The 27,634-nt window shown below is 43.1% G+C and overlaps 2 protein-coding genes and 56 non-coding genes across 69 annotated transcripts in view; 56 read left to right on the top strand and 2 right to left on the bottom strand.

Moving 5' to 3' along the window:
• Positions 1-97: 97 nt before the first annotated feature.
• LOC120821365 (dixin-like) lies at positions 98-8,803 on the bottom strand. 8 transcript variants are annotated; one of them, XM_078106701.1, is made up of 21 exons: positions 8,487-8,803; positions 7,646-7,775; positions 7,322-7,447; positions 6,983-7,214; positions 6,656-6,757; positions 4,716-4,810; positions 4,529-4,632; positions 4,225-4,308; positions 3,935-3,988; positions 3,779-3,829; positions 3,573-3,677; positions 3,383-3,436; positions 3,198-3,269; positions 2,867-2,908; positions 2,672-2,737; positions 2,210-2,356; positions 2,002-2,065; positions 1,829-1,919; positions 1,512-1,620; positions 1,271-1,350; positions 98-1,191 (listed from the first exon to the last, which is right to left on the bottom strand). In XM_078106701.1, the coding sequence occupies exons 1-21, from the start codon at positions 8,547-8,549 to the stop codon at positions 1,182-1,184; spliced, it is 1,881 nt and encodes a 626-aa protein (XP_077962827.1). In that variant the 5' UTR covers positions 8,550-8,803; the 3' UTR covers positions 98-1,181. The 8 variants fall into 8 exon arrangements, with proteins under 8 accessions (XP_077962827.1, XP_077962830.1, XP_077962829.1 ...); XM_078106704.1 differs by having other exon boundaries at positions 4,716-4,804; XM_078106703.1 differs by having other exon boundaries at positions 7,322-7,444.
• A 493-nt stretch (positions 8,804-9,296) lies between these two features.
• cfap54 (cilia and flagella associated 54) overlaps positions 9,297-27,634 on the bottom strand; it is a 174,569-nt gene continuing 156,231 nt past the window's right edge. For all 5 annotated transcript variants that reach the window (XM_040179797.2, XM_078106700.1, XM_040179798.2 and 2 more), the window contains 3 exons: positions 10,709-10,855; positions 10,492-10,609; positions 9,297-9,665 (listed from right to left, as the gene is read on the bottom strand). In XM_040179797.2, the coding sequence (XP_040035731.2) occupies positions 9,535-9,665; positions 10,492-10,609; positions 10,709-10,855 (396 nt within the window). In that variant the 3' untranslated portion in view covers positions 9,297-9,534. The remainder of the gene's footprint in view (positions 9,666-10,491; positions 10,610-10,708; positions 10,856-27,634) is intronic.
• On the top strand, positions 11,194-11,265 carry trnah-gug (transfer RNA histidin (anticodon GUG)). The gene has a single exon. It is a non-coding gene; the product is annotated as a tRNA-His (tRNA).
• Positions 11,371-11,443, top strand: trnar-acg (transfer RNA arginine (anticodon ACG)). Its single transcript has one exon. It is a non-coding gene; the product is annotated as a tRNA-Arg (tRNA).
• On the top strand, positions 12,259-12,331 carry trnar-acg (transfer RNA arginine (anticodon ACG)). Its single transcript has one exon. It is a non-coding gene; the product is annotated as a tRNA-Arg (tRNA).
• trnar-acg (transfer RNA arginine (anticodon ACG)) lies at positions 12,690-12,762 on the top strand. Its single transcript has one exon. It is a non-coding gene; the product is annotated as a tRNA-Arg (tRNA).
• On the top strand, positions 12,944-13,015 carry trnah-gug (transfer RNA histidin (anticodon GUG)). Its single transcript has one exon. It is a non-coding gene; the product is annotated as a tRNA-His (tRNA).
• trnar-acg (transfer RNA arginine (anticodon ACG)) lies at positions 13,121-13,193 on the top strand. The gene has a single exon. It is a non-coding gene; the product is annotated as a tRNA-Arg (tRNA).
• Positions 13,400-13,471, top strand: trnah-gug (transfer RNA histidin (anticodon GUG)). The gene has a single exon. It is a non-coding gene; the product is annotated as a tRNA-His (tRNA).
• On the top strand, positions 14,009-14,081 carry trnar-acg (transfer RNA arginine (anticodon ACG)). Its single transcript has one exon. It is a non-coding gene; the product is annotated as a tRNA-Arg (tRNA).
• On the top strand, positions 14,872-14,944 carry trnar-acg (transfer RNA arginine (anticodon ACG)). The gene has a single exon. It is a non-coding gene; the product is annotated as a tRNA-Arg (tRNA).
• trnar-acg (transfer RNA arginine (anticodon ACG)) lies at positions 15,303-15,375 on the top strand. The gene has a single exon. It is a non-coding gene; the product is annotated as a tRNA-Arg (tRNA).
• On the top strand, positions 15,734-15,806 carry trnar-acg (transfer RNA arginine (anticodon ACG)). Its single transcript has one exon. It is a non-coding gene; the product is annotated as a tRNA-Arg (tRNA).
• trnah-gug (transfer RNA histidin (anticodon GUG)) lies at positions 16,013-16,084 on the top strand. Its single transcript has one exon. It is a non-coding gene; the product is annotated as a tRNA-His (tRNA).
• Positions 16,190-16,262, top strand: trnar-acg (transfer RNA arginine (anticodon ACG)). The gene has a single exon. It is a non-coding gene; the product is annotated as a tRNA-Arg (tRNA).
• trnar-acg (transfer RNA arginine (anticodon ACG)) lies at positions 16,621-16,693 on the top strand. Its single transcript has one exon. It is a non-coding gene; the product is annotated as a tRNA-Arg (tRNA).
• On the top strand, positions 17,052-17,124 carry trnar-acg (transfer RNA arginine (anticodon ACG)). Its single transcript has one exon. It is a non-coding gene; the product is annotated as a tRNA-Arg (tRNA).
• On the top strand, positions 17,331-17,402 carry trnah-gug (transfer RNA histidin (anticodon GUG)). The gene has a single exon. It is a non-coding gene; the product is annotated as a tRNA-His (tRNA).
• On the top strand, positions 17,508-17,580 carry trnar-acg (transfer RNA arginine (anticodon ACG)). Its single transcript has one exon. It is a non-coding gene; the product is annotated as a tRNA-Arg (tRNA).
• trnah-gug (transfer RNA histidin (anticodon GUG)) lies at positions 17,762-17,833 on the top strand. The gene has a single exon. It is a non-coding gene; the product is annotated as a tRNA-His (tRNA).
• Positions 17,939-18,011, top strand: trnar-acg (transfer RNA arginine (anticodon ACG)). Its single transcript has one exon. It is a non-coding gene; the product is annotated as a tRNA-Arg (tRNA).
• Positions 18,218-18,289, top strand: trnah-gug (transfer RNA histidin (anticodon GUG)). The gene has a single exon. It is a non-coding gene; the product is annotated as a tRNA-His (tRNA).
• trnar-acg (transfer RNA arginine (anticodon ACG)) lies at positions 18,395-18,467 on the top strand. The gene has a single exon. It is a non-coding gene; the product is annotated as a tRNA-Arg (tRNA).
• On the top strand, positions 18,649-18,720 carry trnah-gug (transfer RNA histidin (anticodon GUG)). Its single transcript has one exon. It is a non-coding gene; the product is annotated as a tRNA-His (tRNA).
• trnar-acg (transfer RNA arginine (anticodon ACG)) lies at positions 18,826-18,898 on the top strand. The gene has a single exon. It is a non-coding gene; the product is annotated as a tRNA-Arg (tRNA).
• On the top strand, positions 19,080-19,151 carry trnah-gug (transfer RNA histidin (anticodon GUG)). Its single transcript has one exon. It is a non-coding gene; the product is annotated as a tRNA-His (tRNA).
• On the top strand, positions 19,257-19,329 carry trnar-acg (transfer RNA arginine (anticodon ACG)). Its single transcript has one exon. It is a non-coding gene; the product is annotated as a tRNA-Arg (tRNA).
• Positions 19,536-19,607, top strand: trnah-gug (transfer RNA histidin (anticodon GUG)). Its single transcript has one exon. It is a non-coding gene; the product is annotated as a tRNA-His (tRNA).
• Positions 19,713-19,785, top strand: trnar-acg (transfer RNA arginine (anticodon ACG)). Its single transcript has one exon. It is a non-coding gene; the product is annotated as a tRNA-Arg (tRNA).
• On the top strand, positions 19,966-20,037 carry trnah-gug (transfer RNA histidin (anticodon GUG)). The gene has a single exon. It is a non-coding gene; the product is annotated as a tRNA-His (tRNA).
• trnar-acg (transfer RNA arginine (anticodon ACG)) lies at positions 20,143-20,215 on the top strand. Its single transcript has one exon. It is a non-coding gene; the product is annotated as a tRNA-Arg (tRNA).
• On the top strand, positions 20,397-20,468 carry trnah-gug (transfer RNA histidin (anticodon GUG)). Its single transcript has one exon. It is a non-coding gene; the product is annotated as a tRNA-His (tRNA).
• On the top strand, positions 20,574-20,646 carry trnar-acg (transfer RNA arginine (anticodon ACG)). The gene has a single exon. It is a non-coding gene; the product is annotated as a tRNA-Arg (tRNA).
• trnah-gug (transfer RNA histidin (anticodon GUG)) lies at positions 20,828-20,899 on the top strand. Its single transcript has one exon. It is a non-coding gene; the product is annotated as a tRNA-His (tRNA).
• On the top strand, positions 21,005-21,077 carry trnar-acg (transfer RNA arginine (anticodon ACG)). Its single transcript has one exon. It is a non-coding gene; the product is annotated as a tRNA-Arg (tRNA).
• Positions 21,461-21,533, top strand: trnar-acg (transfer RNA arginine (anticodon ACG)). The gene has a single exon. It is a non-coding gene; the product is annotated as a tRNA-Arg (tRNA).
• trnah-gug (transfer RNA histidin (anticodon GUG)) lies at positions 21,715-21,786 on the top strand. Its single transcript has one exon. It is a non-coding gene; the product is annotated as a tRNA-His (tRNA).
• On the top strand, positions 21,892-21,964 carry trnar-acg (transfer RNA arginine (anticodon ACG)). The gene has a single exon. It is a non-coding gene; the product is annotated as a tRNA-Arg (tRNA).
• On the top strand, positions 22,170-22,241 carry trnah-gug (transfer RNA histidin (anticodon GUG)). The gene has a single exon. It is a non-coding gene; the product is annotated as a tRNA-His (tRNA).
• On the top strand, positions 22,347-22,419 carry trnar-acg (transfer RNA arginine (anticodon ACG)). Its single transcript has one exon. It is a non-coding gene; the product is annotated as a tRNA-Arg (tRNA).
• trnah-gug (transfer RNA histidin (anticodon GUG)) lies at positions 22,600-22,671 on the top strand. Its single transcript has one exon. It is a non-coding gene; the product is annotated as a tRNA-His (tRNA).
• trnar-acg (transfer RNA arginine (anticodon ACG)) lies at positions 22,777-22,849 on the top strand. The gene has a single exon. It is a non-coding gene; the product is annotated as a tRNA-Arg (tRNA).
• On the top strand, positions 23,208-23,280 carry trnar-acg (transfer RNA arginine (anticodon ACG)). Its single transcript has one exon. It is a non-coding gene; the product is annotated as a tRNA-Arg (tRNA).
• Positions 23,422-23,494, top strand: trnar-acg (transfer RNA arginine (anticodon ACG)). Its single transcript has one exon. It is a non-coding gene; the product is annotated as a tRNA-Arg (tRNA).
• Positions 23,676-23,747, top strand: trnah-gug (transfer RNA histidin (anticodon GUG)). Its single transcript has one exon. It is a non-coding gene; the product is annotated as a tRNA-His (tRNA).
• On the top strand, positions 23,853-23,925 carry trnar-acg (transfer RNA arginine (anticodon ACG)). Its single transcript has one exon. It is a non-coding gene; the product is annotated as a tRNA-Arg (tRNA).
• trnah-gug (transfer RNA histidin (anticodon GUG)) lies at positions 24,132-24,203 on the top strand. Its single transcript has one exon. It is a non-coding gene; the product is annotated as a tRNA-His (tRNA).
• On the top strand, positions 24,741-24,813 carry trnar-acg (transfer RNA arginine (anticodon ACG)). Its single transcript has one exon. It is a non-coding gene; the product is annotated as a tRNA-Arg (tRNA).
• Positions 25,198-25,270, top strand: trnar-acg (transfer RNA arginine (anticodon ACG)). Its single transcript has one exon. It is a non-coding gene; the product is annotated as a tRNA-Arg (tRNA).
• On the top strand, positions 25,452-25,523 carry trnah-gug (transfer RNA histidin (anticodon GUG)). The gene has a single exon. It is a non-coding gene; the product is annotated as a tRNA-His (tRNA).
• Positions 25,629-25,701, top strand: trnar-acg (transfer RNA arginine (anticodon ACG)). Its single transcript has one exon. It is a non-coding gene; the product is annotated as a tRNA-Arg (tRNA).
• On the top strand, positions 25,908-25,979 carry trnah-gug (transfer RNA histidin (anticodon GUG)). Its single transcript has one exon. It is a non-coding gene; the product is annotated as a tRNA-His (tRNA).
• On the top strand, positions 26,085-26,157 carry trnar-acg (transfer RNA arginine (anticodon ACG)). Its single transcript has one exon. It is a non-coding gene; the product is annotated as a tRNA-Arg (tRNA).
• Positions 26,339-26,410, top strand: trnah-gug (transfer RNA histidin (anticodon GUG)). The gene has a single exon. It is a non-coding gene; the product is annotated as a tRNA-His (tRNA).
• Positions 26,516-26,588, top strand: trnar-acg (transfer RNA arginine (anticodon ACG)). The gene has a single exon. It is a non-coding gene; the product is annotated as a tRNA-Arg (tRNA).
• trnar-acg (transfer RNA arginine (anticodon ACG)) lies at positions 26,947-27,019 on the top strand. The gene has a single exon. It is a non-coding gene; the product is annotated as a tRNA-Arg (tRNA).
• Positions 27,226-27,297, top strand: trnah-gug (transfer RNA histidin (anticodon GUG)). The gene has a single exon. It is a non-coding gene; the product is annotated as a tRNA-His (tRNA).
• On the top strand, positions 27,403-27,475 carry trnar-acg (transfer RNA arginine (anticodon ACG)). Its single transcript has one exon. It is a non-coding gene; the product is annotated as a tRNA-Arg (tRNA).

Here is a 27,634-nt window from a genome sequence, read left to right as displayed (position 1 = left end):
CATTAAGGTGAAATGTTGTGAAGTGATGAAAGTCAAGGTTCATGTGGATGTTTTAAGATACGATAACATTTATTAGTAAAACTCAAAAAATAGATCATTTTTTAAAAACAAAACTCAGGCTTTATTTAAAATGATCGGTCGGTATTAACGGTATTTTCTTTACCAGACAGTAACCATATATTATAACCATCTCACAATTTTTTTTACATTTTACAGCACAGGCAGTTATGGCATTCAAACATGTCGATATAAAAGTAGACTGATGCATATTTCAGTTGGCTTGTTAGTGAAGGCAAACACATTGATCCTAAATAGGAAGACAAAAGAAGAGTAGAAAACATCCTAATGTCACTCACACACACACACACACACACACACACACAAATCTTATATACAGTCAATGCACACATACACTTAGTGGGATGGTCCACTGTTCCAGTACAAAAGTCTCCTTTTGATTTCTAATCTAAAATTCCCAACTACAGCATTTGTTTAACAGGAGCAGAGCATGTCACAGTTTTTGAACAAAAAAGAACTATTAACTTGTGAAAATCATTTTACACAATTGTACAAAAAAAGTGATTAATAAAACAAAAATAACAGTGCTGTTCATCTGCATATCTGCATGAACATCAAAATTCCAGCATCGCTTCAATTGAACTGACAGCCGTTTAGTTTGAGCATTTCTGTTACCATCCATGCTGGTGAGCTACAGACTGACATTTAAAACCCACAACTGGGTTTGGTGTTTGCTCATTTTATTTTTTACTAAATGTTTGTATTTAATTTGTACTCACAATTAAATGAAATGTATGTTTACGGAAAGAGAAATTGTAATACATATTACCAACAGGTAATAATGTGCTTGAATGAACAATGAATTTAAATGTATACTGAACAATTAAAAAAGCCTTTGTACAATTTCTTCCAATTCTTAAATACAGTACAAACCTCCATTTTCAACTGGAGGGGAAACAACATAACAGTGGCTTAAGAAACGGTTAAATCAAAAATACAGTAACAGCCTGGCAATAACAAGCAAATAAGGAAATAGCTTTACTTTCTAAGGCACTGAGCAAATTATTATTCGCTAATAATTGAATAGTTGAACAGTCGTCTAGATGTGCCTCTTGGATCCGGGTGACCAGGAGTAAAAACAAAGTGTGTCCCCCAGCTTGCACCTACAACGGACTAAGACACAAAAAAAGGGCATCGTTTACCATTGAGACTCAGGAAGATGAAGAGAGAGGCAAAGTTAGCATGTCGTTACCTTTCCTCACCACAGTCCTCTTCTAGCCAGGCCACTATTTTTCCTTCCCAACCTGGAATGATTGCTGTATCCAAGAATACCTGCACAGACATTAAGAATACTATCTTCATAAGCGATTACTCTGCTCTTGTCTTATAACTATACTTACATGCATATGAATGTATTTCATCCTCCATCTTTGAGAGTGCAGCAAAAAACAGGCTACCACTAAAGCTCACTATTACAGTCAGGGTTCTCTTACCTCTTCTTTCACAGTACCGAACTCAGGATCCAAGGCTTTGAAGTGGTACCTATAGTTTCCCTCTCGATCCACGGCTGCCTTAACATCCTTCAGAGTAACCTCACCCAACCTGTGCAATGTTTACAAAGAGACTCACTCTTATTGACGGCATGTGACTTTTATGTTTTTAGATTGTAGTATTTTCTATCTACGGCCCACTGGCCTAAATATAGGGTAAAAAGGATGAATAACTGCTAGCCGGCAATGCAGGACTATGGAGACTATGACCGGATTCACAGTAACAACACACTTAAAACAGGGGACACACACACACGCACCTCTTCGGTATGTTGATCATGGAAGGTGTTGGTGATTTTCCAGTAAAATAAAGGATTTTAGTGGAGGCAAGACTGTGGGACTGAGACACCTCTGAAGTGGACAGCAGAAACATAGTTAGAAAAAAGCACAAGTTTTCTGCGTATTTGGGGAGAGAATGTCTGAAACAACTAACTTGCGCAAGGCCAGGTGTCCAAGTCTGTGTGTGGGCCTTTACGTCTCGGAGATTTCCCCCTCCCCTGCCGTATTTGGACAAATGTTGACAGCCTTTCGTGATTTTAAATCATAACATTTTACCTAAAGCAACTGCAACTAATACGATTTGACAGTATGAATCAATGTGATACACTTTCATTTGTCGGTGTTTTTGCTTCTGTTCGTACCCTGTGTGTATGCAGAACGTGCAGTCTGTCCATGAGCGACACGATGCCTTGCTCCAGGGTGTCCAGTGTGTGGTGCTGTGGGTCGTGGTCTCTGAAGTTGTTCCTCAGACTGCGAAGTGAATCCCTGAGCAGCTGAACCTCCTCCGCCTGTTGACAGAAAACAAAAACACAATATTATAGAAGACAGCTGTGTGTGTTTAAAACTATACACCGTTGTTCTTTGTGTAGGTTGAGGCCTTCCTGCCCGCTGCTCTGTCCCACAAATACTGCATTTGAATCCTAAATGTCACACGTAAATGACCCGGAAGGCAATACAATATTTGTCAAATTAGAGCACATGGCCTGATTACGGCAAGGGGATATAATTTAGGACAATGTGAGGGTCTAGTCGTGTGATGATTTATTAGCAAAATATGAATAGGTCGACTAACTCAATGTTTTGAGTGAAAAAATAATACTTACATCTGAGATAGACGGAGACGGATTTCCAGAGTAAGAACACCCATTGTTTACTGCGCTGGTGGGAATCTGGGAAAAGGAAAAGGTGTGTAATGTATATCTGAATTCATGGCTTCATGGACTGATGCAGTGACGATGACATATAAACTCTTTTTTAGGATTTAGGAACAGAAAGAGTCAAAAAAGAAGCATTACTACCTCCATGCTGTTTTTATGCTCCAACTCTCTTTGCAATTCAATCTGCCAAAGAAACACACAAGATATAAACCTGCTGGATTCAACAACTTGAAATATATCTAATCCATAACTAAATATCATGAAAGTGACTTAATTTAATAAGGGAAAATGGAACGAAGTAAAATTACACATTTCTCTTCAAAGTAGGTTTTATTATTAATTAAAGCGCCACTGTGGAGGAAGTTAAAAGAATGAGTTAATGACTAACTCCAAGGTCTGAGATTTTCACACATAGAATTGAACATGTGGCTTGTTTAACCTCCCTGTAAAATCTAAACACACGCTCCCTTACCTGCTTCATTTTGCTGTCTTCAAGCTTGTGTTTGAGTTGCTGCAGGAGCCTGTCCTTCTGTCCTATCTCCTTCTGCACACCGCCCAGCAAAGAGAAAATGTGGGGTTTGTCTTTCAGCAAGAATTCAAAACAGATGCCGTGTCAATGAAAATCCGGATGATTGAACTAAGATTGGAGAACTTCACCTTGCATTCTCCCCACATTCTGTTACATTCCTCCAGCTTCCACTGGAGCTCAGCCTGTAACACATTTTCACAAATATGCCTAAAATATAAAGTACCTACTGAATATAGTTTTGTCAACACTTTTTATCATAGTGTTCTGAAGACTAAACATTCACTTAAGAAATATTGCACAGATGAGCAGATTTTATACGTTCTGGTTGTTGAGCTCATCCTTCGTCATGCTGTCTCTGAGAAGCTCTTGCTTCATCTGCAGTATCGAGGCCTCCTGAGTGCACAGTCTCTGCTGCTGGGCGTCCTGCACATTTACAAACACACACAAAGTCCGTACCTAAGCCGGCACCCACAGTCATATTCAGAGGGTAATCACGTTAATACATGCGGACCTGTCAGTCTCACCTTTACTCCCTGCAAGTTTCTCATCTCCTGCTTACAGCGCAACAATTCCCTCTAAAGTAAAAGGCAAAACCACAGACTCTTGAGTGTGAATTTTTTTACAACACAAGACCATATTGATGTGAAAAGAAAACAAATGACTTATTAGACATTATTTACCTTAAGGTCCCGAGCCTCCTCCATGCTCTGATCCAAACGACTGTGAATGACTACCTGGCAAAAGAGAGAGAGAAGGGATGTGTGTGAGAACCACAATGGAGTGAGGGAGAAGGGAAACTGATACCTGTGTCACGCACACATCCCCGTGAACACACACACACACAAACCCAGAAACAGAAATGTGATCTGCGCTGATTACAGAAAGCTGGAAAAACGGAGCAAAGTAGACAATGAAGCAAAAAATGAAAAGAAAGACTGAAAAAGGGTTACAATGGAAACAGTCGCAGTACCAGTTGCTTTTCGGCATTGCCTTGGTCTAAACTCAAAGACACGTCCTGCTCGTCCTCAGGCAGCGAACCATGCAGCAGCAGAGCCTAAAAAACAAAGAGGGTAGAAACATGTGACACCACTTTGAACTTTGGAGTCCGGTTGCCGAGTTCAGAAAGCTCAAACCAGTTAAACCAGGAGCTGGTAGGTTGTCTGAAGCCCACAGTGCACAACATTCAGGGCGAGGGACAGAAAATTAAAATAATTTACATATATTTTTTTCAATACACGGAGGGTTACCAGATAGAAAACTCAATATGCATGTACCTGTAAAGCAGACACCATTTTACGTGTCTCCTGAACCTCCTGCTCCAAAGTTTCCGTAAGAGAACCCTCCAACGGCGTCTCTGCATCAGCGTGAGATGACTCCACTGCACGCACACGTGACACAGTGTTATCACATGTCCTACCGCAGAACAAATACCCTGCCGCTTTGGGGCCTTATAGAACTCACCACTGCTCTCCTGTGGTTGGTGGTCCTCCTGCGCTCTATCCGGGTGGGTGCCAGGTGGAGCTCTTGGAGATGACAGTGTACTGCCGCAGCTGATGCTCATGGAGGGGAAAGTAGGGATTTATCAATTTATTCCTAGGGGGGGGGGGGTTAACACTGTTTACACCCCATGTTAATATTATTACATAGTACTTGGACCTTGCTGGGTAGCATCACATATATATCTGTAGTAATGTAGTGTATACATACGTCATGTAACTAAACTTTAAAACTGAAGCCCTGTCTGTGCACTCAATGGTAACAAGAAAGAAAATCAAACGCTATACACAACATATTAATAGAAACCGTTAAACACAGTGCTAATAATGCTCCCTTTTCAATACTCTGACTCATATTCTTACTCCATGTGGACGGTATATAAGAGAATGGGATAAAATAGAAAACGTAAGAATAACACATATTTTTCCAAAACCCAAACTTGATCCTTTGTAAGTGAAGCGCTTACAAACTGCACACTATGTATGGAAACTTCATTTACAGTCTCTTTTCACATTGCGTGTAGCTCTGTAGAATTGTTATAGTTGTGGCAAAAGAAGCATCAACTCACACACTCAGGAATCAACATTCACAGTGTTTGTTCTTACCATTTAATCTGCGTCCCCCCCATATTGGGCCCAAAGGTGGCTTAAGTTGTTCATAAAATACCTCCAAGGAGCTCAAGTTTCACCCTGCGAGTATGTCACTGGCATCAGTATCACAAAAAAACCCCAACTCTTGACGTTTGCTGATTCTCCGAACTGTCAACACACCCTGCCCTTCGCCTTCCAGCAAGTTGGTCATGGCAACCGAAGCAGCAGACACTGCGGTGCATCTCTCAGAGCTCTGTTCAATCTCGCTCTCCAAAACAAAACCTCATTATCATTCTACCAAGAATCAATGCACGGACTTCTCTTTACATCATTATCAAAAGACGAGGGCGGGCACATGTCCACACACAAAAAGTACAACGATAAGAAGAACACCACAGTGCATAACTGGACATGTGACTGGAGAAAACAGAGTCTGATTGTTTCCGTTTTTATATCATCTGCCTGTGGTTTTCAAAGATGTCAACAGCGTATTACACACACAGCAGGGTGAGGTCTGGATTAATAAAGTAATTTGCTCTGTGGTACGAATACACATAATCAAGTGGAATCAAGTGCCTTAACTGTTTGGTAAAAACGGTGTTGAAAAGATAACAGAGTTATTAGAGTAACTAAAAAAATTATTGAACTCGTTTGTTTTCTCCCAAACACTCATTATTAGTCAGATGTAAAATTATACTTCTTAAGAGCCACCTCGCCGCCTTAGATTCTCAGGTGGGGCCCTTCTGGCTGTTCAAGCAAAGCGGGAAGTTAAAGCTGGCCGTGCTGCTGCCATCAGGGCCCATCCAGCTCGCGGAATAAGTCATCATTTTTAAATCACTTCTTACAACCAATTGAAATGGACAAATTAAATACTTAACTGCTTTATTTATATTGCTGATTTTACGCAAGTATTTAATTTATTAATATACTTTTTTTGTTTGTTTCATCTATTCTACTTACTTTGAAGCCGGGTTTAACTCTCACCTTAGTTGTCAATGTTCACTGTTTCTTTTTTTTGGCCTTGCATCATTCAAAATAACACAACCTCACAACTTGATCCAGCTCACACTGAGCGTATGCACTACAGACCAACCTGTGAGTGTTACAGGGTATTCAAAAAAACGCTTGAAATGACACATGTGAACAAAAGAAAGCACAACTACTCTTGTCCTTCAGAACACTGGTTTCTTATTTGAGATGATGCATTTGAAATCACTAAGAGGGTAGTTGTCTACATTCCCTTCGAAGGTACGATATTACGCTGAACAACCTGCCCTATAATGCTTAAAACACACTTCTGTGAAATAGATTTACCTGCCAGGCGGGGCATTGTCCGGCTCGTCCGGAGTTCCTCTTTCGTACTGCTTAACCAGTGCACGAACACACACATTCTTTTCCGCATCCAACCCCCAGCAACTTAAAGACAGACAAGCAACGGTTATTCATTTAGAACGAAGAACTGCCGCACAGTTGATGGCGAATGAATGGAGAACAGCCTTTTTTGGTATTATGTTTGTCCACCAGAGGACAGCAAAGACTGCACACGTCTTTAAGAAATGCTTGCTGCAGATTGTTTGGATATTACAGAAAGACATGGACAGATGTTTGTGTTCATGTTAATGTTCTCGCTTGTCAGCCTACCTCTGGAGACGTGTGGTGCGTGTAGGCTGCGAAGCATCAAGTTGTGCTGATGCCAGTGCAGCAGCGGCACCTTGTGCAAGTGCCACAGTGGAGAGAGGGTCGTGGCTGGCGAAGCCTCTGGTCAAACCCCTCCCGCTTACAGATGCAGCCCTGTGATTGGCTGAGGGTTTGAAGTGAGCGGCCAACGCCAGAATTATCCTCATTACAGATTTCAGATTACCATCAACTATGTCTGTGAAAAGAAAGAGAATGTATGTACTTTTAGTAATGACCTAGACATATACAGAACATTTGGTATTAACACCAGGAAAAGAGCAAAAAAAACATTCAGAGATTCACCTCTTGCTGATATGTGTGGCATGCGTATGTGTCTGGAGGAAATGAACTGCAAGACTTGTGCCACATTCTGCCTGCTTTCCTCTTTGTTCTGTGGAGCAACATGGACCCCTTCCAGCAGTTCCCCTGCTGACAGTGTGAAGGAGATTTGAGAAAGAGATTTTAAATTATTTTTTTTTTAAATGATGATGCACCTCCAGACTAGATATTATAGTTTATGTATACATAAAACCTAATTGAATTTGAACGTTTTTTATGGGACTATATGACTATGTAATTGCTCAAATGTCACTAAATATGTACACCGCATGAAGAGATTATATTTACCAACTATCTCTATGAGTTGCGTGAGCACCACCCCGTCCTGCAGATCATGCCTGAGGTTCTTAATAGGCTTCAGGCCGGGTTTCCTCTTCAGCTGACAGTTCACCCAGGAAACATAGGCTGCAAGCTGCTGCTGCAATCCATCAATCAGAGAGCCACAAAGCGAATAAACCACAGAGGAACACGTACGCAACGATGGGAGCGGTGGTGGGGGGCTCAGACCATGGCATGACAAATGAGTTCCTTTGTTTATTATGTTGGACAGGGCTAAGGGGGACTGAGGGAAGGGGGTGGGGGTGCAGTCTATTGTCCCTCTAACGATTGAATTTTACTTTTGTTGTAAATGTCAATCATCCCGTGTTCAGCCCAGAGCTGCATGGTTCAGTATGGTTCAAACGGATGTGGGTTCTCTTGTGTTTCACACGGTCGGGCCTACTCCATCTTTACCGGTCTTGTTCAGTCACGTGACACCCCGTCGTCCGGGATACAACACAAAAAACGCACCCCGTTTCGAACACAACGGAGAAAGAACAATTAAAACGTTTTGTAAATGATGTTGTGTATGGCGTTTTGAGAAACAAACTCACGCTTGTTGACCATCTTTTTTTCCCCTTTTCGTCCCAACTGATCAATTAACTTAACTAACGTTAACATTGACAACAAACTACAGTTCGTTCTAACGTTAAATTGGCTAACCTTAGTTCATTTTATGCTACTTCTTAGTTTGTCCCCCTTTTAGTCTGTCTTTTCACTATGGATGACCTAACGATAATTGAATATTGATTAACGATAACGTTGGCTTACTAACTTAACGTGAGTAATTTTAACGGTAGGTAAACGTTACCTCATTGAAGCCACCATGTAGAACCTCATCGAGCAAACTTCCTCTAGAAAGTGACGCGATCATCTTCTAACTCGAAACCCCATTTAAGCCGAACTAAGTTAGTTAACTCTCGTTAGTTGGCTAGCTTCATTGACTCACAGGACTAGCCTGAAACAACGGACATATTCCCGTTACCAGCATTTTCTGTACTCCGGCTCAACGTCAACATACCGGGGCGCCTGAGTGAGCGCAGGAGACAGCTACCGTTAACCACGCTCACTACGTCACTTCCGGTGGCAGGTTTTTCAAAATACAACAGCATAAAACATCAAATGGCTTCTATGCTGCTCCAGGACCTGATGCCCCACAGTTGTCTCGTTTATTTCCCACTCCTATGGCTTTCAGCATTCTCTTATTTTGTCTCCATTCACTGACAACTTGCAGGTAAAAAGATGTGTTGGATTGGAGAAAAAAAAATCATTGATGACGATTATATGTACATTGCAAAAACAATATCATCAATTTCCACTATAGACTATGACAACATATGGTAACTGAAAATATACATAACAGACCGTAGGATTCTTTACATTTACACTTTTCTGTCAATCAAACTGTAATAAGAGTTTAAAGATCCGTTTTATATTATCAATATAAGCCTAACATTATAATTATAATATTGATAATAAAAAAATGTAATAACTAAAACATTAAACAAATAAGAGACACAATATTTTTCAGTTTGTTATGTGCAGGATATATATCCAGAGATGATCAGAATACATATGCACATGCAAGTAGTCACAGAAAACCCCTGCTTCAATAAGAGACTTTATTCATTTCACCATCGATTTATTTCTAAAATCAACAAAAGTTATTCTTTCTCTTCTTCAGGATCCAAAAACAATAAAAAAGAAAAACATAACAAAAATATTGTATTCGTTAATCAAGTCAAAAGAGACTGTCACCTAAAGATGGATTGAAAGCATAACGTTGAGTGCATTAAGAGTGCAATTCCACTCTGCTTATCTGGCTGAGCATGTGAGGCTGAACTGCTGCTACTTTGGATTTACAGAGATGAAACTGGTGCTTTCGATTCTATCCCAATCTGGCCTGACTGGTTTGAATGCTGCCTGGTGCTGGATTGTGATGACTGGGCAGGGATTGGTATTTGCCTTCCGCTACAATCCAGGATTTGATCTGCAGAAACAGTCCAAGATATAGAGTTTGCATATACATTGCCAAAAGTAATTTTCCGAAAATAGAGCACAGCTGAAACAATTAGTCAACCTCCAAACTCCAAGCGCCATCCCTTTAAAAAATAAGAATTAATAATAACAATAGTATACCAAAATACATCAGGAATATCTCTTCAATCACAAGGCCTATATGCTCATTTTTTGTCACTTTTGAAAAATAAGTAGCTACAAAATATACATTTGAACTAAACTATATTACCATTCCACCGAAATAAGCCTTGTTTATTGTTTGCATGTTGACTGTTGATTTAGGGTTTAATGAGGTGGGAATATTTAATTGGACAAAAATTAATCTGCAACAATTCTGTTAATTGATTAATCAATGAATTCATTCAAATGGAAATTCTCTGATGTTACTGTACTTTTATTTGTTACCTTTCTTCAAGATTATACTAAATGCATTCAGCTTTTTGATTGTGTGTAATTTAAGATACAGGGCCTGAGACTGTGACCAGCATATGGCAATAGTTTCTAACATTTTATAGAAAAAAAATAAGATCACTTAGTCAACAAACTAAGAAGCTAACTCATTAATAAGGGCAATATTGTTAGTTTGATATATGTATATGCTCAATTGAATGTGTAATATTATATATCTTAATGATGTACTGTAGCTAGGTATATGTTCCATACTTTAATGTTAAGTGCAAATCATGAATTGTTAGCCGATAAAAACTGCTATTGAGAAAGGGAGTTTGTTAATAATGTAGTTAGTGACACTTTGTCCTGATTCAACTGCATAAAAGTATCAAATAATTTGTTATTACCCATTTGCACAGTTGTCTGATCCAGTAGGTTAAGGTAAGGTAGGTAGATGTTAAAGGGTCCAGAAGTAGAAAACGTTTTTCCATCATCCAATACCCAACTCTGACCCAAAACACACAGCTGAAAGAAAAGGGAATAGAGTAATAAATGCACTAATGTTAAATGCTTTGCCAAGTTTTTCAACAGTTGTGTGTGATTATACATTTTGTGATTATGTACCTGCTTTTTCAAAAGTTTCTGTGTCAGTTCAAGAAGTGGGATGCTGTGTACTCCTCTCAGGTCACAGAGCAGGAAAGTGGCCCGAGCCAGAGTCACTATAGACCTTGGTGGCATGAATGTACATCCGGACAGCAAAGCAACAGCTTCCTACTCAAAAACGTAAGGAAACAGAACAAAGAAGAGTTTGTAACAACGCCCTCTCGTATGAAATGCAGTTGCTCTTGGATTCTGCCAAGTTGTCATACAGGGCTAGTGGCGCAATGGATAACGCGTCTGATTCGAGGTTCGACTCCTGGCTAGCTCGGACCTTCCTTCAACTTCTCGAAAAATTGTTTTCTTTGAAAAAACAGATTGTGGGAAGAACGGAATCGCAGTAGTGGAAAACTACTCGTTACTCACCTCATTTATTTACAAAAGAGGTAATCTTGACGTTCAGATCTACCCATGTGGTATAGGTAAAAAATTTACACTAAGATCATCAAGCAGCCGTGATCGTATAGTGGTTAGTACTCTGCGTTGTGGTCGCAGCAACCCCGGTTCGAATCCGGGTCACGGCAGCATCTGCGAGTTGCCAGTCCCTTCAGCTGGACTTTTAACAGTTGGTAACAACGCCCTCTCGTATGAAATGCAGTTACTCTTGGATTCTGCCAAGTTGTCATACAGGGCTAGTGGCGCAATGGATAACGCGTCTGACTACGAATCAGGAGATTCCAGGTTCGACTCCTGGCTAGCTCGGAACCTTCCTTCAACTTCTTTGGAGTGCTCAGGAAATTTCTACTTGCAAATCGTTTTTCTTTGAAAAAACAGATTGTGAGAAGAATGCAATCGCAGTAGTGAAAACTACTCGTTACTCACCTCATTTATTTACAAAAGAGGTAAGTGTGACGTTCAGATCTACCCATGTGGTATAGGTAAAAAATTGACACTAAAATCATCAAGCAGCCGTGATCGTATAGTGGTTAGTACTCTGCGTTGTGGTCGCAGCAACCCCTGTTCGAATCCGGGTCACGGCAGCATCTGCGAGTTGCCAGTCCCTTCAGCTGGACTTTTAACAGTTGGTAACAACGCCCTCTCGTATGAAATGCAGTTACTCTTGGATTCTGCCAAGTTGTCATAAAGGGGTAGTGGCGCAATGGATAACGCGTCTGACTACGAATCAGGAGATTCCAGGTTTGACTCCTGGCTAGCTCGGACCTTCCTTCAACTTCTCGAAAAATTGTTTTCTTTGAAAAAACAGATTGTGGGAAGAACGGAATCGCAGTAGTGGAAAACTACTCGTTACTCACCTCATTTATTTACAAAAGAGGTAATCTTGACGTTCAGATCTACCCATGTGGTATAGGTAAAAAATTTACACTAAGATCATCAAGCAGCCGTGATCGTATAGTGGTCAGTACTCTGCGTTGTGGTCGCAGCAACCCCGGTTCGAAATCCGGGTCACGGCAGCATCTGAGAGTTGCCAGTCCCTTCAGCTAGACTTTTAACAGTTGGTAACAACGCCCTCTCGTATGAAATGCAGTTGCTCTTGGATTCTGCCAAGTTGTCATAAAGGGCTAGTGGCGCAATGGATAACGCGTCTGACTACGAATCAGGAGATTCTAGGTTCGACTCCTGGCTAGCTCGGACCTTCCTTCAACTTCTCGAAAAATTGTTTTCTTTGAAAAAACAGATTGTGGGAAGAACGGAATCGCAGTAGTGGAAAACTACTCGTTACTCACCTCATTTATTTACAAAAGAGGTAAGTTTGACGTTCAGATCTACCCATGTGGTATAGGTAAAAAATTGACACTAAACTCATCAAGCAGCCGTGATCGTATAGTGGTTAGTACTCTGCGTTGTGGTCGCAGCAACCCCGGTTCGAATCTGGGTCACGGCAGCATCTGCGAGTTGCCAGTCCCTTCAGCTGGACTTTTAACAGTTGGTAACAACGCCCTCTCGTATGAAATGCAGTTACTCTTGGATTCTGCCAAGTTGTCATAAAGGGGTAGTGGCGCAATGGATAACGCGTCTGACTACGAATCAGGAGATTCCAGGTTCGACTCCTGGCTAGCTCGGAGCTTCCTTCAACTTCTCGAAAAATTGTTTTCTTTGAAAAAACAGATTGTGGGAAGAACGGAATCGCAGTAGTGGAAAACTACTCGTTACTCACCTCATTTATTTACAAAAGAGGTAATCTTGACGTTCAGATCTACCCATGTGGTATAGGTAAAAAATTGACACTAAGATCATCAAGCAGCCGTGATCGTATAGTGGTCAGTACTCTGCGTTGTGGTCGCAGCAACCCCGGTTCGAATCCGGGTCACGGCAGCATCTGCGAGTTGCCAGTCCCTTCAGCTGGACTTTTAACAGTTGGTAACAACGCCCTCTCGTATGAAATGCAGTTACTCTTGGATTCTGCCAAGTTGTCATACAGGGCTAGTGGCGCAATGGATAACGCGTCTGACTACGAATCAGGAGATTCCAGGTTCGACTCCTGGCTAGCTCGGAACCTTCCTTCAACTTCTTTGGAGTGCTCAGGAAATTTCTACTTGCAAATCGTTTTTCTTTGAAAAAACAGATTGTGAGAAGAATGCAATCGCAGTAGTGAAAACTACTCGTTACTCACCTCATTTATTTACAAAAGAGGTAAGTGTGACGTTCAGATCTACCCATGTGGTATAGGTAAAAAATTGACACTAAACTCATCAAGCAGCCGTGATCGTATAGTGGTTAGTACTCTGCGTTGTGGTCGCAGCAACCCCGGTTCGAATCCGGGTCACGGCAGCATCTGCGAGTTGCCAGTCCCTTCAGCTGGACTTTTAACAGTTGGTAACAACGCCCTCTCGTATGAAATGCAGTTACTCTTGGATTCTGCCAAGTTGTCATAAAGGGGTAGTGGCGCAATGGATAACGCGTCTGACTACGAATCAGGAGATTCCAGGTTTGACTCCTGGCTAGCTCGGACCTTCCTTCAACTTCTCGAAAAATTGTTTTCTTTGAAAAAACAGATTGTGGGAAGAACGGAATCGCAGTAGTGGAAAACTACTCGTTACTCACCTCATTTATTTACAAAAGAGGTAATCTTGACGTTCAGATCTACCCATGTGGTATAGGTAAAAAATTTACACTAAGATCATCAAGCAGCCGTGATCGTATAGTGGTCAGTACTCTGCGTTGTGGTCGCAGCAACCCCGGTTCGAAATCCGGGTCACGGCAGCATCTGAGAGTTGCCAGTCCCTTCAGCTAGACTTTTAACAGTTGGTAACAACGCCCTCTCGTATGAAATGCAGTTGCTCTTGGATTCTGCCAAGTTGTCATAAAGGGCTAGTGGCGCAATGGATAACGCGTCTGACTACGAATCAGGAGATTCTAGGTTCGACTCCTGGCTAGCTCGGACCTTCCTTCAACTTCTCGAAAAATTGTTTTCTTTGAAAAAACAGATTGTGGGAAGAACGGAATCGCAGTAGTGGAAAACTACTCGTTACTCACCTCATTTATTTACAAAAGAGGTAAGTTTGACGTTCAGATCTACCCATGTGGTATAGGTAAAAAATTGACACTAAACTCATCAAGCAGCCGTGATCGTATAGTGGTTAGTACTCTGCGTTGTGGTCGCAGCAACCCCGGTTCGAATCTGGGTCACGGCATCATCTGCGTGTTGCCAGTCCCTTCAGCTGGACTTTTAACAGTTGGTAACAACGCCCTCTCGTATGAAATGCAGTTACTCTTGGATTCTGCCAAGTTGTCATAAAGGGGTAGTGGCGCAATGGATAACGCGTCTGACTACGAATCAGGAGATTCCAGGTTTGACTCCTGGCTAGCTCGGACCTTCCTTCAACTTCTCGAAAAATTGTTTTCTTTGAAAAAACAGATTGTGGGAAGAACGGAATCGCAGTAGTGGAAAACTACTCGTTACTCACCTCATTTATTTACAAAAGAGGTAATCTTGACGTTCAGATCTACCCATGTGGTATAGGTAAAAAATTTACACTAAGATCATCAAGCAGCCGTGATCGTATAGTGGTCAGTACTCTGCGTTGTGGTCGCAGCAACCCCGGTTCGAAATCCGGGTCACGGCAGCATCTGAGAGTTGCCAGTCCCTTCAGCTAGACTTTTAACAGTTGGTAACAACGCCCTCTCGTATGAAATGCAGTTGCTCTTGGATTCTGCCAAGTTGTCATAAAGGGCTAGTGGCGCAATGGATAACGCGTCTGACTACGAATCAGGAGATTCTAGGTTCGACTCCTGGCTAGCTCGGACCTTCCTTCAACTTCTCGAAAAATTGTTTTCTTTGAAAAAACAGATTGTGGGAAGAACGGAATCGCAGTAGTGGAAAACTACTCGTTACTCACCTCATTTATTTACAAAAGAGGTAAGTTTGACGTTCAGATCTACCCATGTGGTATAGGTAAAAAATTGACACTAAACTCATCAAGCAGCCGTGATCGTATAGTGGTTAGTACTCTGCGTTGTGGTCGCAGCAACCCCGGTTCGAATCTGGGTCACGGCATCATCTGCGTGTTGCCAGTCCCTTCAGCTGGACTTTTAACAGTTGGTAACAACGCCCTCTCGTATGAAATGCAGTTACTCTTGGATTCTGCCAAGTTGTCATACAGGGCTAGTGGCGCAATGGATAACGCGTCTGACTACGAATCAGGAGATTCCAGGTTTGACTCCTGGCTAGCTCGGAGCTTCCTTCAACTTCTCGAAAAATTGTTTTCTTTGAAAAAACAGATTGTGGGAAGAACGGAATCGCAGTAGTGGAAAACTACTCGTTACTCACCTCATTTATTTACAAAAGAGGTAATCTTGACGTTCAGATCTACCCATGTGGTATAGGTAAAAAATTTACACTAAGATCATCAAGCAGCCGTGATCGTATAGTGGTCAGTACTCTGCGTTGTGGTCGCAGCAACCCCGGTTCGAATCTGGGTCACGGCAGCATCTGCGAGTTGCCAGTCCCTTCAGCTGGACTTTTAACAGTTGGTAACAACGCCCTCTCGTATGAAATGCAGTTACTCTTGGATTCTGCCAAGTTGTCATACAGGGCTAGTGGCGCAATGGATAACGCGTCTGACTACGAATCAGGAGATTCCAGGTTTGACTCCTGGCTAGCTTGGAACCTTCCTTCAACTTCTTTGGAGTGCTCAGGAAATTTCTACTTGCAAATCGTTTTTCTTTGAAAAAACAGATTGTGAGAAGAATGCAATCGCAGTAGTGAAAACTACTCGTTACTCACCTCATTTATTTAAAAAAGAGGTAAGTGTGACGTTCAGATCTACCCATGTGGTATAGGTAAAAAATTGACACTAAACTCATCAAGCAGCCGTGATCGTATAGTGGTTAGTACTCTGCGTTGTGGTCGCAGCAACCCCGGTTCGAATCCGGGTCACGGCAGCATCTGCGAGTTGCCAGTCCCTTCAGCTGGACTTTTAACAGTTGGTAACAACGCCCTCTCGTATGAAATGCAGTTACTCTTGGATTCTGCCAAGTTGTCATACAGGGCTAGTGGCGCAATGGATAACGCGTCTGACTACGAATCAGGAGATTCCAGGTTTGACTCCTGGCTAGCTCGGACCTTCCTTCAACTTCTCGAAAAATTGTTTTCTTTGAAAAAACAGATTGTGGCAAGAACGGAATCGCAGTAGTGGAAAACTACTCGTTACTCACCTCATTTATTTACAAAAGAGGTAAGTGTGACGTTCAGATCTACCCATGTGGTATAGGTAAAAAATTGACACTAAACTCATCAAGCAGCCGTGATCGTATAGTGGTTAGTACTCTGCGTTGTGGTCGCAGCAACCCCGGTTCGAATCTGGGTCACGGCAGCATCTGCGAGTTGCCAGTCCCTTCAGCTGGACTTTTAACAGTTGGTAACAACGCCCTCTCGTATGAAATGCAGTTACTCTTGGATTCTGCCAAGTTGTCATACAGGGCTAGTGGCGCAATGGATAACGCGTCTGACTACGAATCAGGAGATTCCAGGTTTGACTCCTGGCTAGCTCGGAGCTTCCTTCAACTTCTCGAAAAATTGTTTTCTTTGAAAAAACAGATTGTGGGAAGAACGGAATTGCAGTAGTGGAAAACTACTCGTTACTCACCTCATTTATTTACAAAAGAGGTAATCTTGACGTTCAGATCTATCCATGTGGTATAGGTAAAAAATTTACACTAAGATCATCAAGCAGCCGTGATCGTATAGTGGTCAGTACTCTGCGTTGTGGTCGCAGCAACCCCGGTTCGAATCTGGGTCACGGCAGCATCTGCGAGTTGCCAGTCCCTTCAGCTGGACTTTTAACAGTTGGTAACAACGCCCTCTCGTATGAAATGCAGTTACTCTTGGATTCTGCCAAGTTGTCATACAGGGCTAGTGGCGCAATGGATAACGCGTCTGACTACGAATCAGGAGATTCCAGGTTTGACTCCTGGCTAGCTTGGAACCTTCCTTCAACTTCTTTGGAGTGCTCAGGAAATTTCTACTTGCAAATCGTTTTTCTTTGAAAAAACAGATTGTGAGAAGAATGCAATCGCAGTAGTGAAAACTACTCGTTACTCACCTCATTTATTTAAAAAAGAGGTAAGTGTGACGTTCAGATCTACCCATGTGGTATAGGTAAAAAATTGACACTAAACTCATCAAGCAGCCGTGATCGTATAGTGGTTAGTACTCTGCGTTGTGGTCGCAGCAACCCCGGTTCGAATCCGGGTCACGGCAGCATCTGCGAGTTGCCAGTCCCTTCAGCTGGACTTTTAACAGTTGGTAACAACGCCCTCTCGTATGAAATGCAGTTACTCTTGGATTCTGCCAAGTTGTCATACAGGGCTAGTGGTGCAATGGATAACGCGTCTGACTACGAATCAGGAGATTCCAGGTTTGACTCCTGGCTAGCTCGGACCTTCCTTCAACTTCTCGAAAAATTGTTTTCTTTGAAAAAACAGATTGTGGGAAGAACGGAATCGCAGTAGTGGAAAACTACTCGTTACTCACCTCATTTATTTACAAAAGAGGTAAGTGTGACGTTCAGATCTACCCATGTGGTATAGGTAAAAAATTGACACTAAGATCATCAAGCAGCCGTGATCGTATAGTGGTCAGTACTCTGCGTTGTGGTCGCAGCATCCCCGGTTCGAATCCGGGTCACGGCAGCATCTGCGAGTTGCCAGTCCCTTCAGCTGGACTTTTAACAGTTGGTAACAACGCCCTCTCGTATGAAATGCAGTTACTCTTGGATTCTGCCAAGTTGTCATACAGGGCTAGTGGCGCAATGGATAACGCGTCTGACTACGAATCAGGAGATTCCAGGTTCGACTCCTGGCTAGCTCGGAACCTTCCTTCAACTTCTTTGGAGTGCTCAGGAAATTTCTACTTGCAAATCGTTTTTCTTTGAAAAAACAGATTGTGAGAAGAATGCAATCGCAGTAGTGAAAACTACTCGTTACTCACCTCATTTATTTACAAAAGAGGTAAGTGTGACGTTCAGATCTACCCATGTGGTATAGGTAAAAAATTGACACTAAACTCATCAAGCAGCCGTGATCGTATAGTGGTTAGTACTCTGCGTTGTGGTCGCAGCAACCCTGGTTCGAATCCGGGTCACGGCAGCATCTGCGAGTTGCCAGTCCCTTCAGCTGGACTTTTAACAGTTGGTAACAACGCCCTCTCGTATGAAATGCAGTTACTCTTGGATTCTGCCAAGTTGTCATAAAGGGGTAGTGGCGCAATGGATAACGCGTCTGACTACGAATCAGGAGATTCCAGGTTCGACTCCTGGCTAGCTCGGAGCTTCCTTCAACTTCTCGAAAAATTGTTTTCTTTGAAAAAACAGATTGTGGGAAGAACGGAATCGCAGTAGTGGAAAACTACTCGTTACTCACCTCATTTATTTACAAAAGAGGTAAGTGTGACGTTCAGATCTACCCATGTGGTATAGGTAAAAAATTGACACTAAACTCATCAAGCAGCCGTGATCGTATAGTGGTTAGTACTCTGCGTTGTGGTCGCAGCAACCCCGGTTCGAATCCGGGTCACGGCAGCATCTGCGAGTTGCCAGTCCCTTCAGCTGGACTTTTAACAGTTGTTAACAACGCCCTCTCGTATGAAATGCAGTTACTCTTGGATTCTGCCAAGATGTCATACAGGGCTAGTGGCGCAATGGATAACGCGTCTGACTACGAATCAGGAGATTCCAGGTTCGACTCCTGGCTAGCTCGGAGCTTCCTTCAACTTCTCGAAAAATTGTTTTCTTTGAAAAAACAGATTGTGGGAAGAACGGAATCGCAGTAGTGGAAAACTACTCGTTACTCACCTCATTTATTTACAAAAGAGGTAATCTTGACGTTCAGATCTACCCATGTGGTATAGGTAAAAAATTGACACTAAGATCATCAAGCAGCCGTGATCGTATAGTGGTCAGTACTCTGCGTTGTGGTCGCAGCAACCCCGGTTCGAATCCGGGTCACGGCAGCATCTGAGAGTTGCCAGTCCCTTCAGCTGGACTTTTAACAGTTGGTAACAACGCCCTCTCGTATGAAATGCAGTTACTCTTGGATTCTGCCAAGTTGTCATACAGGGCTAGTGGCGCAATGGATAACGCGTCTGACTACGAATCAGGAGATTCCAGGTTTGACTCCTGGCTAGCTTGGAACCTTCCTTCAACTTCTTTGGAGTGCTCAGGAAATTTCTACTTGCAAATTGTTTTTCTTTAAAAAAACAGATTGTGAGAAGAATGCAATCGCAGTAGTGAAAACTACTCGTTACTCACCTCATTTATTTAAAAAAGAGGTAAGTGTGACGTTCAGATCTACCCATGTGGTATAGGTAAAAAATTGACACTAAACTCATCAAGCAGCCGTGATCGTATAGTGGTTAGTACTCTGCGTTGTGGTCGCAGCAACCCTGGTTCGAATCCGGGTCACGGCAGCATCTGCGAGTTGCCAGTCCCTTCAGCTGGACTTTTAACAGTTGGTAACAACGCCCTCTCGTATGAAATGCAGTTACTCTTGGATTCTGCCAAGTTGTCATAAAGGGGTAGTGGCGCAATGGATAACGCGTCTGACTACGAATCAGGAGATTCCAGGTTCGACTCCTGGCTAGCTCGGAGCTTCCTTCAACTTCTCGAAAAATTGTTTTCTTTGAAAAAACAGATTGTGAGAAGAATGCAATCGCAGTAGTGAAAACTACTCGTTACTCACCTCATTTATTTACAAAAGAGGTAAGTGTGACGTTCAGATCTATCCATGTGGTATAGGTAAAAAATTGACACTAAACTCATCAAGCAGCCGTGATCGTATAGTGGTTAGTACTCTGCGTTGTGGTCGCAGCAACCCCGGTTCGAATCCGGGTCACGGCAGCATCTGCGAGTTGCCAGTCCCTTCAGCTGGACTTTTAACAGTTGGTAACAACGCCCTCTCGTATGAAATGCAGTTACTCTTGGATTCTGCCAACTTGTCATACAGGGCTAGTGGCGCAATGGATAACGCGTCTGACTACGAATCAGGAGATTCCAGGTTCGACTCCTGGCTAGCTTGGAGCTTCCTTCAACTTCTCGAAAAATTGTTTTCTTTGAAAAAACAGATTGTGGGAAGAACGGAATCGCAGTAGTGGAAAACTACTCGTTACTCACCTCATTTATTTACAAAAGAGGTAAGTGTGACGTTCAGATCTACCCATGTGGTATAGGTAAAAAATTGACACTAAACTCATCAAGCAGCCGTGATCGTATAGTGGTTAGTACTCTGCGTTGTGGTCGCAGCAACCCCGGTTCGAATCCGGGTCACGGCAGCATCTGCGAGTTGCCAGTCCCTTCAGCTGGACTTTTAACAGTTGTTAACAACGCCCTCTCGTATGAAATGCAGTTACTCTTGGATTCTGCCAAGATGTCATACAGGGCTAGTGGCGCAATGGATAACGCGTCTGACTACGAATCAGGAGATTCCAGGTTCGACTCCTGGCTAGCTCGGAGCTTCCTTCAACTTCTCGAAAAATTGTTTTCTTTGAAAAAACAGATTGTGGGAAGAACGGAATCGCAGTAGTGGAAAACTACTCGTTACTCACCTCATTTATTTACAAAAGAGGTAATCTTGACGTTCAGATCTACCCATGTGGTATAGGTAAAAAATTGACACTAAGATCATCAAGCAGCCGTGATCGTATAGTGGTCAGTACTCTGCGTTGTGGTCGCAGCAACCCCGGTTCGAATCCGGGTCACGGCAGCATCTGAGAGTTGCCAGTCCCTTCAGCTGGACTTTTAACAGTTGGTAACAACGCCCTCTCGTATGAAATGCAGTTACTCTTGGATTCTGCCAAGTTGTCATACAGGGCTAGTGGCGCAATGGATAACGCGTCTGACTACGAATCAGGAGATTCCAGGTTTGACTCCTGGCTAGCTTGGAACCTTCCTTCAACTTCTTTGGAGTGCTCAGGAAATTTCTACTTGCAAATCGTTTTTCTTTAAAAAAACAGATTGTGAGAAGAATGCAATCGCAGTAGTGAAAACTACTCGTTACTCACCTCATTTATTTAAAAAAGAGGTAAGTGTGACGTTCAGATCTACCCATGTGGTATAGGTAAAAAATTGACACTAAACTCATCAAGCAGCCGTGATCGTATAGTGGTTAGTACTCTGCGTTGTGGTCGCAGCAACCCATGTTCGAATCCGGGTCACGGCAGCATCTGCGAGTTGCCAGTCCCTTCAGCTGGACTTTTAACAGTTGGTAACAACGCCCTCTCGTATGAAATGCAGTTACTCTTGGATTCTGCCAAGTTGTCATACAGGGCTAGTGGCGCAATGGATAACGCGTCTGACTACGAATCAGGAGATTCCAGGTTCGACTCCTGGCTAGCTCGGACCTTCCTTCAACTTCTCGAAAAATTGTTTTCTTTGAAAAAACAGATTGTGGGAAGAACGGAATCGCAGTAGTGGAAAACTACTCGTTACTCACCTCATTTATTTACAAAAGAGGTAAGTGTGACGTTCAGATCTACCCATGTGGTATAGGTAAAAAATTGACACTAAGATCATCAAGCAGCCGTGATCGTATAGTGGTCAGTACTCTGCGTTGTGGTCGCAGCAACCCCGGTTCGAATCCGGGTCACGGCAGCATCTGCGAGTTGCCAGTCCCTTCAGCTGGACTTTTAACAGTTGGTAACAACGCCCTCTCGTATGAAATGCAGTTACTCTTGGATTCTGCCAAGTTGTCATACAGGGCTAGTGGCGCAATGGATAACGCGTCTGACTACGAATCAGGAGATTCCAGGTTCGACTCCTGGCTAGCTTGGACCTTCCTTCAACTTCTTTGGAGTGCTCAGGAAATTTCTACTTGCAAATCGTTTTTCTTTGAAAAAACAGATTGTGAGAAGAATGCAATCGCAGTAGTGAAAACTACTCGTTACTCACCTCATTTATTTACAAAAGAGGTAAGTGTGACGTTCAGATCTACCCATGTGGTATAGGTAAAAAATTGACACTAAACTCATCAAGCAGCCGTGATCGTATAGTGGTTAGTACTCTGCGTTGTGGTCGCAGCAACCCCGGTTCGAATCCGGGTCACGGCAGCATCTGCGAGTTGCCAGTCCCTTCAGCTGGACTTTTAACAGTTGGTAACAACGCCCTCTCGGATGAAATGCAGTTACTCTTGGATTCTGCCAAGTTGTCATAAAGGGGTAGTGGCGCAATGGATAACGCGTCTGACTACGAATCAGGAGATTCCAGGTTCGACTCCTGGCTAGCTCGGACCTTCCTTCAACTTCTCGAAAAATTGTTTTCTTTGAAAAAACAGATTGTGAGAAGAATGCAATCGCAGTAGTGAAAACTACTCGTTACTCACCTCATTTATTTACAAAAGAGGTAAGTGTGACGTTCAGATCTATCCATGTGGTATAGGTAAAAAATTGACACTAAACTCATCAAGCAGCCGTGATCGTATAGTGGTTAGTACTCTGCGTTGTGGTCGCAGCAACCCCGGTTCGAATCCGGGTCACGGCAGCATCTGCGAGTTGCCAGTCCCTTCAGCTGGACTTTTAACAGTTGGTAACAACGCCCTCTCGTATGAAATGCAGTTACTCTTGGATTCTGCCAACTTGTCATACAGGGCTAGTGGCGCAATGGATAACGCGTCTGACTACGAATCAGGAGATTCCAGGTTCGACTCCTGGCTAGCTTGGAGCTTCCTTCAACTTCTCGAAAAATTGTTTTCTTTGAAAAAACAGATTGTGGGAAGAACGGAATCGCAGTAGTGGAAAACTACTCGTTACTCACCTCATTTATTTACAAAAGAGGTAAGTTTGACGTTCAGATCTACCCATGTGGTATAGGTAAAAAATTGACACTAAACTCATCAAGCAGCCGTGATCGTATAGTGGTTAGTACTCTGCGTTGTGGTCGCAGCAACCCCGGTTCGAATCTGGGTCACGGCAGCATCTGCGAGTTGCCAGTCCCTTCAGCTGGACTTTTAACAGTTGGTAACAACGCCCTCTCGTATGAAATGCAGTTACTCTTGGATTCTGCCAAGTTGTCATACAGGGCTAGTGGCGCAATGGATAACGCGTCTGACTACGAATCAGGAGATTCCAGGTTCGACTCCTGGCTAGCTCGGAGCTTCCTTCAACTTCTCGAAAAATTGTTTTCTTTGAAAAAACAGATTGTGGGAAGAACGGAATACTCTGTTCTCAGTTGGTAACAACGCCCTCTCGTATGAAATGCAGTTACTCTTGGATTCTGCCAAGTTGTCATACAGGGCTAGTGGCGCAATGGATAACGCGTCTGACTACGAATCAGGAGATTCCAGGTTCGACTCCTGGCTAGCTCGGACCTTCCTTCAACTTCTCGAAAAATTGTTTTCTTTGAAAAAACAGATTGTGGGAAGAACGGAATCGCAGTAGTGGAAAACTACTCGTTACTCACCTCATTTATTTACAAAAGAGGTAAGTGTGACGTTCAGATCTACCCATGTGGTATAGGTAAAAAATTGACACTAAGATCATCAAGCAGCCGTGATCGTATAGTGGTCAGTACTCTGCGTTGTGGTCGCAGCAACCCCGGTTCGAATCCGGGTCACGGCAGCATCTGCGAGTTGCCAGTCCCTTCAGCTGGACTTTTAACAGTTGGTAACAACGCCCTCTCGTATGAAATGCAGTTACTCTTGGATTCTGCCAAGTTGTCATACAGGGCTAGTGGCGCAATGGATAACGCGTCTGACTACGAATCAGGAGATTCCAGGTTCGACTCCTGGCTAGCTTGGAACCTTCCTTCAACTTCTTTGGAGTGCTCAGGAAATTTCTACTTGCAAATCGTTTTTCTTTGAAAAAACAGATTGTGAGAAGAATGCAATCGCAGTAGTGAAAACTACTCGTTACTCACCTCATTTATTTACAAAAGAGGTAAGTGTGACGTTCAGATCTACCCATGTGGTATAGGTAAAAAATTGACACTAAACTCATCAAGCAGCCGTGATCGTATAGTGGTTAGTACTCTGCGTTGTGGTCGCAGCAACCCCGGTTCGAATCCGGGTCACGGCAGCATCTGCGAGTTGCCAGTCCCTTCAGCTGGACTTTTAACAGTTGGTAACAACGCCCTCTCGTATGAAATGCAGTTACTCTTGGATTCTGCCAAGTTGTCATACAGGTATAGTGGCGCAATGGATAACGAGTCTGACTACGAATCAGGAGATTCCAGGTTTGACTCCTGGCTAGCTCGGACCTTCCTTCAACTTCTCGAAAAATTGTTTTCTTTGAAAAAACAGATTGTGGGAAGAACGGAATCGCAGTAGTGGAAAACTACTCGTTACTCACCTCATTTATTTACAAAAGAGGTAATCTTGACGTTCAGATCTACCCATGTGGTATAGGTAAAAAATTTACACTAAGATCATCAAGCAGCCGTGATCGTATAGTGGTCAGTACTCTGCGTTGTGGTCGCAGCAACCCCGGTTCGAAATCCGGGTCACGGCAGCATCTGAGAGTTGCCAGTCCCTTCAGCTAGACTTTTAACAGTTGGTAACAACGCCCTCTCGTATGAAATGCAGTTGCTCTTGGATTCTGCCAAGTTGTCATAAAGGGCTAGTGGCGCAATGGATAACGCGTCTGACTACGAATCAGGAGATTCCAGGTTTGACTCCTGGCTAGCTTGGAACCTTCCTTCAACTTCTTTGGAGTGCTCAGGAAATTTCTACTTGCAAATCGTTTTTCTTTAAAAAAACAGATTGTGAGAAGAATGCAATCGCAGTAGTGAAAACTACTCGTTACTCACCTCATTTATTTAAAAAAGAGGTAATCTTGACGTTCAGATCTACCCATGTGGTATAGGTAAAAAATTTACACTAAGATCATCAAGCAGCCGTGATCGTATAGTGGTCAGTACTCTGCGTTGTGGTCGCAGCAACCCCGGTTCGAAATCCGGGTCACGGCAGCATCTGAGAGTTGCCAGTCCCTTCAGCTAGACTTTTAACAGTTGGTAACAACGCCCTCTCGTATGAAATGCAGTTGCTCTTGGATTCTGCCAAGTTGTCATAAAGGGCTAGTGGCGCAATGGATAACGCGTCTGACTACGAATCAGGAGATTCTAGGTTCGACTCCTGGCTAGCTCGGACCTTCCTTCAACTTCTCGAAAAATTGTTTTCTTTGAAAAAACAGATTGTGGGAAGAACGGAATCGCAGTAGTGGAAAACTACTCGTTACTCACCTCATTTATTTACAAAAGAGGTAAGTGTGACGTTCAGATCTACCCATGTGGTATAGGTAAAAAATTGACACTAAGATCATCAAGCAGCCGTGATCGTATAGTGGTCAGTACTCTGCGTTGTGGTCGCAGCAACCCCGGTTCGAATCCGGGTCACGGCAGCATCTGCGAGTTGCCAGTCCCTTCAGCTGGACTTTTAACAGTTGGTAACAACGCCCTCTCGTATGAAATGCAGTTACTCTTGGATTCTGCCAAGTTGTCATACAGGGCTAGTGGCGCAATGGATAACGCGTCTGACTACGAATCAGGAGATTCCAGGTTCGACTCCTGGCTAGCTTGGAACCTTCCTTCAACTTCTTTGGAGTGCTCAGGAAATTTCTACTTGCAAATCGTTTTTCTTTGAAAAAACAGATTGTGAGAAGAATGCAATCGCAGTAGTGAAAACTACTCGTTACTCACCTCATTTATTTACAAAAGAGGTAAGTGTGACGTTCAGATCTACCCATGTGGTATAGGTAAAAAATTGACACTAAACTCATCAAGCAGCCGTGATCGTATAGTGGTTAGTACTCTGCGTTGTGGTCGCAGCAACCCCGGTTCGAATCCGGGTCACGGCAGCATCTGCGAGTTGCCAGTCCCTTCAGCTGGACTTTTAACAGTTGGTAACAACGCCCTCTCGTATGAAATGCAGTTACTCTTGGATTCTGCCAAGTTGTCATAAAGGGGTAGTGGCGCAATGGATAACGCGTCTGACTACGAATCAGGAGATTCCAGGTTCGACTCCTGGCTAGCTCGGAGCTTCCTTCAACTTCTCGAAAAATTGTTTTCTTTGAAAAAACAGATTGTGGGAAGAACGGAATCGCAGTAGTGGAAAACTACTCGTTACTCACCTCATTTATTTACAAAAGAGGTAATCTTGACGTTCAGATCTACCCATGTGGTATAGGTAAAAAATTTACACTAAAATCATCAAGCAGCCGTGATCGTATAGTGGTCAGTACTCTGCGTTGTGGTCGCAGCAACCCCGGTTCGAATCCGGGTCACGGCAGCATCTGCGAGTTGCCATTCCCTTTAGCTGGACTTTTAACAGTTGGTAACAACGCCCTCTTGTATGAAATGCAGTTACTCTTGGATTCTGCCAAGTTGTCATACAGGGCTAGTGGCGCAATGGATAACGCGTCTGACTACGAATCAGGAGATTCCAGGTTCGACTCCTGGCTAGCTCGGACCTTCCTTCAACTTCTCGAAAAATTGTTTTCTTTGAAAAAACAGATTGTGGGAAGAACGGAATCGCAGTAGTGGAAAACTACTCGTTACTCACCTCATTTATTTACAAAAGAGGTAATCTTGACGTTCAGATCTACCCATGTGGTATAGGTAAAAAATTTACACTAAGATCATCAAGCAGCCGTGATCGTATAGTGGTCAGTACTCTGCGTTGTGGTCGCAGCAACCCTGGTTCGAATCTGGGTCACGGCAGTATCTGCGAGTTGCCAGTCCCTTCAGCTGGACTTTTAACAGTTGGTAACAACGCCCTCTCGTATGAAATGCAGTTATTCTTGGATTCTGCCAAGTTGTCATACAGGGCTAGTGGCGCAATGGATAACGCGTCTGACTACGAATCAGGAGATTCCAGGTTTGACTCCTGGCTAGCTTGGAACCTTCCTTCAACTTCTTTGGAGTGCTCAGGAAATTTCTACTTGCAAATCGTTTTTCTTTGAAAAAACAGATTGTGAGAAGAATGCAATCGCAGTAGTGAAAACTACTCGTTACTCACCTCATTTATTTAAAAAAGAGGTAAGTGTGACGTTCAGATCTACCCATGTGGTATAGGTAAAAAATTGACACTAAACTCATCAAGCAGCCGTGATCGTATAGTGGTTAGTACTCTGCGTTGTGGTCGCAGCAACCCCGGTTCGAATCCGGGTCACGGCAGCATCTGCGAGTTGCCAGTCCCTTCAGCTGGACTTTTAACAGTTGGTAACAACGCCCTCTCGTATGAAATGCAGTTACTCTTGGATTCTGCCAAGTTGTCATACAGGGCTAGTGGCGCAATGGATAACGCGTCTGACTACGAATCAGGAGATTCCAGGTTCGACTCCTGGCTAGCTCGGACCTTCCTTCAACTTCTCGAAAAATTGTTTTCTTTGAAAAAACAGATTGTGGGAAGAACGGAATCGCAGTAGTGGAAAACTACTCGTTACTCACCTCATTTATTTACAAAAGAGGTAAGTGTGACGTTCAGATCTACCCATGTGGTATAGGTAAAAAA

Source organism: Gasterosteus aculeatus, chromosome 7, assembly GCF_964276395.1.
Source record: "Gasterosteus aculeatus chromosome 7, fGasAcu3.hap1.1, whole genome shotgun sequence".
Taxonomy (NCBI): Eukaryota; Metazoa; Chordata; class Actinopteri; order Perciformes; family Gasterosteidae; genus Gasterosteus; species Gasterosteus aculeatus.
The sequence above is the reverse complement of the archived record's forward strand: the minus strand, read 5'-3'. Positions and strand labels throughout refer to the sequence as shown.

Bases quoted from the DNA above. Each gene is read 5' to 3' on its own strand.
- LOC120821365 (XM_078106701.1), bottom strand. From the start codon at position 8,549: ATGATCGCGTCACTTTCTAGAGGAAGTTTGCTCGATGAGGTTCTACAT. The intron at 7,776-8,486 runs GTAACGTTTACC...GATGGATTGCAG, and splicing joins TACATGGTGGCTTCAATGAG to CAGCAGCTTGCAGCCTATGT. The intron at 3,830-3,934 runs GTAAATAATGTC...CTTTTACTTTAG, and splicing joins AGGAGGCTCGGGACCTTAAG to AGGGAATTGTTGCGCTGTAA.